This window comes from Cebus imitator, unplaced genomic scaffold, assembly GCF_001604975.1.
Source record: "Cebus imitator isolate Cc_AM_T3 unplaced genomic scaffold, Cebus_imitator-1.0 Scaffold536, whole genome shotgun sequence".
Lineage (NCBI taxonomy): Eukaryota > Metazoa > Chordata > Mammalia > Primates > Cebidae > Cebus > Cebus imitator.
In genome coordinates, this window is record NW_016107851.1 from 671957 (window position 1) to 677956 (window position 6000).

The 6000-nt window shown below is 51.0% G+C and overlaps 1 protein-coding gene across 6 annotated transcripts in view; it reads right to left on the reverse strand.

The window, feature by feature from the left end:
* The window catches only part of SPATA13 (spermatogenesis associated 13), a 335263-nt gene that overhangs the window by 38119 nt on the left and 291144 nt on the right, over positions 1-6000 (reverse strand). For all 6 annotated transcript variants that reach the window (XM_037733529.1, XM_037733530.1, XM_037733528.1 and 3 more), the window contains one exon: positions 835-971. In XM_037733529.1, coding sequence (XP_037589457.1) covers positions 835-971 — 137 coding nt within the window. The remainder of the gene's footprint in view (positions 1-834; positions 972-6000) is intronic.

Below are 6000 nucleotides of genomic sequence, written 5' to 3' on the forward strand. Positions count from 1 at the left end.
GTGGAGAGGCTGACTCACTGAGGAGTTATGCTCCACACGTTCTGCTTGAGAACTCCAAAGGCTGGAGGTACCTTCCAGAATGATTTCCGAAAAAAAAAGGCTGAAGCTGCAGGGTGGCAGAAGGACCACCAGATTTGCAGGGAGAAATATGTGGGGATCTCCAGCTCTGCCATTCACTGGCAAGTAATTAGACATATTTGTCTCAGAACATTGATGAAAATGTGGCTAACAGCCATAATGTCCGCTTCTTAGATCGGCTGTGAGAATTATACGAGATACGAGTATTCTTTCATCAAGTGGAAAGCACTGACCACACACCCAGATGGGTGCTGCTCTTTACCTAAAAAGATGAGCTGCCTCTACCTAGGAAGCTTAATCGCATCCATTTTCCTGGATGATATCAGAGAATCACAGTGTTGCTATTTATTTATTTATTTATTTATTTTTTAGATGAGTCTTGCTCTGTCGCCCAGGCTGGAGTGCAGTGGTGTGATCTCGGCTCACTGCAACCTCCGCTTTCCAGGTTCAAGCAATTCTCCATGCCTCAGCCTCCCAAGTAGTTGGGATTACAGGTGTGCACCATCACGCCTACCAAATTTTTTGTATTTTTAGTAGAGACAGGGTTTCACTATGTTGGCCAGGCTGGTCTTAAATTCCTGACCTCAAATGGTATACCCGCCTCAGCCTCCCAAAGTGAATCACCGTGTTGTTCTAATCAGAGTTCCAGGTTTTAGGACATGCTTAGTAAAGAACTAGAGAACAAAGTCGGAAGTGGTTGTGGACCCTGAAAATCAGGTATCCCGTATCTGCCACTGTCTTGTGGAATTCCAGTACCTCATTGATGGCCAGCTGCTCCCCGCCAGGCTGCAGGTACCGAGGGCTGGCCTGGCAGAGGTCTTCATAGCTGAAGTCCTCCTCACTACCATTGTCATCCACTAAGGCAGAGGGCTCAGTACCTCCATCTGAAGAAACTAAAACATACAAAACAAAGGCATGATTTAAAAGACACAGCTAACAAGGTTTCTTCATTTGATGAAAAAATTTGATAACATACTCCCAAGGGAAGGAAATCATCTGGCTCTTACTCAGAATAAGAAACTGTTAGAAAACGTCTATGATACATTACTCAAAGTTAAGAGCTGCAGTTAAGTGTGAGATTGAGAGGTGGAAGGTTAAAGAGTGTATTGCCAATACAATACCATTTGCAAAGGTAAGCCCATTAGGGATTATGTGCAATTTAATTGGGAGTCTGTGCTCCAAAGTGGATATTAACAACATAAATGTAGATAGCAATACTGCCAAGCAATGTGCTGGTAAGCCTGAGGAGGTTAACGAACATGAAAAAGATAATCCAATGTTCTGATTCCATCCTTTATCTGCAAGGCAACAGTACTACTAAAACCAATAGGTCCCAATAGTGTCTCAAGTGGAACCGTGCAGCCATTCTTACTCTCCATCCATTTATGAAAGACTTGGAACTCAGGAGAATGCAGAATTATATAGTACTTTTACCAGAAAAGAGAGAGAAATATCTTTTAAGGATGGCGCAGCTTTGATTGGCCACCCTGGTAATCAGATTTTCTTTCTTGGGACAATGAGCCACACTTGGCAAAGCCAACAATCTGTCACAGAGCAGTCTCTTCTTTCAGACTCATGGCCTTAGCCATCCTGTGCAAGCTCAGGGATGTCTCCACCACGATTTTTCCCCACGGAATGACTGTCAGGTGCTGGGCACACAAAGCTATGCAACAGACAACGCTTGTCCTTAAGGGGACGCAATGAAACCCAAATATTGATGACTCCAGCCAGGAAGTAGGAATATAATAAGGAGAGTCCAAAGCAAGTGGCAAGATTTTAAAGAGAAAGGGAACCTCCCCAGTCAGGGAAAGGCTTCTTGGAAGAGGGCCAGGCTACTCAGAACACTCTAATGACCCCTGATTGCAAATCAAAGGTGGCTTGATTCGAAGCACATGCTCCATGGACTCCCGCACATCTTGTGAAAGATGAGACTGCAAAGACTGGGGGCACATGCAAGGGCCTCCCAGGCTAGAGCTCATCCTGGGCTGCTCTTCTGGGGTTTGGAGGAAGGAAACCACAGGACCTGAGTAGAGTCCCCTCACACTACAGAAAGAGAAAGGGTTTTAGGGTCACGGAGCCTGGTCTGATTTCTAGTCCTGCCCTTCTGTGGGCGTGGGACCTAAACCAAGTGACTTCATTTCTCTGAGATTCATGTCCTTCTTTTTGAAGAATCAGCCCACAGAAGGCATGTGAAACTCCTAGCACCCTGGACCACAGCTGGAAGTCCACGGAGAGTGCTACTATGGTGACAGCGTCCTGCATGATGAGGGCTGGGCTAATGACAGACTCTGTAAGGACATGGAGGAAGGGCTGATGGGCAGAGCCTGGGGCCAGGGAAGCTAGCTGGGGAGAACACAGGTCAGCGGGAGTGGGCAACAATAGGAGCCACCCCAGGAAATGGCATCAGGAACTGAGATCCGTGTCAGGAGACCAAGCTCATGCCTGCAGCAACAGAGACACAGTCAAGCATGTTTCAGAAAAATTCCAGGTTTCCTGGAGATTTAATGAAACGCAGAAGGCTGAGGGAGAAGCTGTGTGCTGGGAAGGATGGAGGGCTGGCTGAAGGTGTTCCTGGACCGTACACCACGGGCTTGCTTTTCTCAGGGACTTGGCAAATCCATGTTTCTTGTGACTTGACTAGAAAAGGATGGGTCTGGTTTCTAACTGAAGAATTCTTTCTTGGGGACATGTTTTATATTCAGATCAATCCAACCTGCATTTTCCATGCACAGCCCATCTTACCTGCACTGGCCATGTGCCAGGTGCTCAGCAGACACATGTCCAGCCCTGCCCCACCCCACCCCACCCCGCCCCACCCCACCCCGTGCTTGGCCTCCTGCTGCGTTCATGCCTCTCCTCCCTTCCCTCCCCTCCCCTCATCACTTCAGCCACACTCCTGTCACAAGCAACCGAAGGATTCTGTAAACAGAGCCTAGGAATCTGACACTAGAACAATGATAAACATGGAAAAAAGAGCCACAACAGTGGGGGTAGTAATCAACACTGCAGAAGCAATATTTAATGCACCAGTATTTTAGGTATGCCTTGCCAAACACAGACAGGGCGTGATGAGGAAGAGGAGGAGTTCAAGCTCACACACTGGCAATGCGTGGAGCACTTGAAGCAGGAAGGAGGGAAGGCAGGAGGGTGTGCACGTGCGGCCAGTGGCGCCTCTCCCAGCTGGGCCCCAGACCCTCCTCTGAGGCTGGTCAGGCCACGTCCCACCTGGCAGCCCCAGTCCTGCAAGCCTGAGCTCTGGACACAGCACCTCTCAGGGGTGCCCACGGAGCCAGGTCTGCTCACAGGCCCTGGCTTTGCTTCCCCCTCTGCCTGGAGTGCCCACCACGCCAAGAAACCCCCACATCTCAGCCACCATTGCCTCCTCTCCAGAACTCTCCTGTGATTCCAGGGGGAGCCAGCTGCTTACTTCCATGACAGCATGTGTCACGGTGAGACATAGCCCACAGGTCTGCACCTATGCCCCAGCCATGAGAACACCCAAACAGGTGTGCTGGACACTGTGACAGCCAGGGAATCTTGGACGAGCCTACAATGGAAGCCGGGGGAAGAGTGCTCAGTGTGGACAAAGTCGGGGTTCTGGGTTCTGACGACACGGTGCCAGGCACCCTCTGCCCACCTCCACTCCCCTGCCTGGGCCCACCTCCAGTCTTGGTCAGGAAAGGTCAGGGCCTGTGTCCGGGAGGGAAAAGTGAAAGTGAGCTGTCCAAGAGAAGTTCCCGGACCTGAGCACAAAGCCAAGAGGCAGAAGAAAGCTCTCCGCAGTCTTGGCGCTGCCTTCTGGGTCCTGGCTTTATGACCTGCTCATTATAGGAGAGGGGACGGTATTGTGAGGGGCACAGCGGGGCCTGGCCCCGCAGGAGAAGGGAGCTCATCCAGGGAGCATGGGTGTGGGCAGCAGGGAGCCCGCTGTGCACGTGTGTATCTGTGTCTGTCCAGCTGGGGGTCATGTGTGTATCTGTGTCTGTCCAGCTGGGGGTCTTGTGTGTATCCGTGTCTGTCTTGATGGGGGTGTGGCTGCAGTGTTGAGAAAGGCAGACCCGTGCTGCCTGAGAAACACACCAGGGCCTGTACAATGCACGTGTCGTTTTAAATGTAACTTCTGCTTCTTACGCTAGGTCAGAGTGCGTACAGGCGGATAACAGAAGGTCACCTAGTCTAGCGCGTGTTCCTGGTGTGTGTGTTTGGGGGTTGGCTGGGGATGTCTTGAGGAAGCACATCGTTTTTTTTTTCATGCATGGCTATGCCTTAGACTCCAAGGGAAACGGCACTGAAGAAAAGCCCTCTGTAACCCTGGAGCAGCTGCCCAGACCACGAGGCCCAAGGACAGGGCTGCTTAATGGCTGAGGTATCCTAATGCTCCTGAGTGAGGAGAATACACACAAGCCCTGGGTCTCTAGGGCCTGAAGCAGCAGGAAGCTTCCAATTTAGCAACCACTGATCTGGCACTGACTGGTATCCAAAGCATTTCTCCTCATCAATTTAAACCATGGTTGAGCCAAAAGAAAAAATAAAGTGAAGCTCAGTAAAATAAAGGCATCGGGGCATCCCACCCAGAGCAAAGCACTGAAAATGACACTTCAAAGAACTGAACAGTGTTTTCCAAGGGAGGATTCTTGACCCTCTGATCTAGCTGTTGCTGTGAAAATCAGTGAAGAAAAAAACTGCGCAATTAACAGGAGTCTAATGAAAAGGGAAATCCATTGAAAAGCATTAGACTTTTACAGGAGGTACCAGGGGGAAACCCTCTGGAAGGAGACATGGACTGGAAATACTGACTGCTCTCTGAGTTTCTCTCATCAACACTTAGAATAGCTCTGCCAGCGTAGTGGTGCACACCTGCAGTCATCTCTGGCCGAGGTTAATCACAAGAGAGGTTTCAACAGCAAATGTCTCAGCATCACGGATTAGTCGTTAGCAACACTGTGGAAGCAAGATGACTTGACGTGCTCGTGGGTCGGCTGACCCTGTCCTGGCCAGGTGGGGCCGGGCAGAACCCGGGGCAGGAGGTTGACAACAAGGACGAGGGAGAGGCGTGGAGCCTGGAGTGAAAATCCCTAGGTGAATGCCCCTGCTTCACTAGCTTCCTAACTAAATGACCTTGGTGCAAGTCACTTCAGCTCTTTCAGCCTCAGTTTTCCCATCTGTGAGGTGGGCATTAGCCTGCATGTTTTATCTGTTCAGAGGTCATTCTTCTGCCCCTCACATCCCACTACCCACTCACTGGCAGATCTGAATCAAGTTCCCGAACGTGTCCAGAATCTGTCTACCTCTTACCCCTCTCCAACCACTCAAGCCTGGGTCTCCACCCAGCTTCGGGCTCCCTCCAGCAGCCCTTCCTGGTCTCCCTGCGGCCACCCCTGCCCCTCGCAGGCCAAAGCTGCCAGAGTGATGCTGCCAAACCATTCCTGGACTGGGTAGTGCCACTCCTTGCTCAGAATCACCCACAGGGGAGACAGCCAAAGTTCTTGAGACCCCTCTCCAGACACACCATGCCTCCCACCCCTCTCCAACCGTTCTGGTTCTGATGGGCTCCTGGCTGCAAAGACCCCAGGTGCTCCCTGCCCAGGATCGCTGCCCTGTGTGCCTGACAGGCCGCCCCAGGTGCGCACACACCGGCTCCCTCTCTCACCTTCACCATCCCACTTAAAACTGCAACCCTCACTCTCACTCGACCTTCTCCCCTGGTTTAGTTTTCTCCATAGCACTTGTCACCATCTAATGTATTCTGTTCATTGTCTAGAGTGTAAGTCCAGAAAGGCAGTAATTCTCGTCCACTTTATTCTTAACTGCGTTACTAACACCTAGACCACTGCTTGGCACACATGGAAGACCAGTAAGTACAGGAAGGGAGGGAGGGAGGGAGGGAGGAAGGAAGGAAAAGGAGGGAGGGAGGGAGGGAGG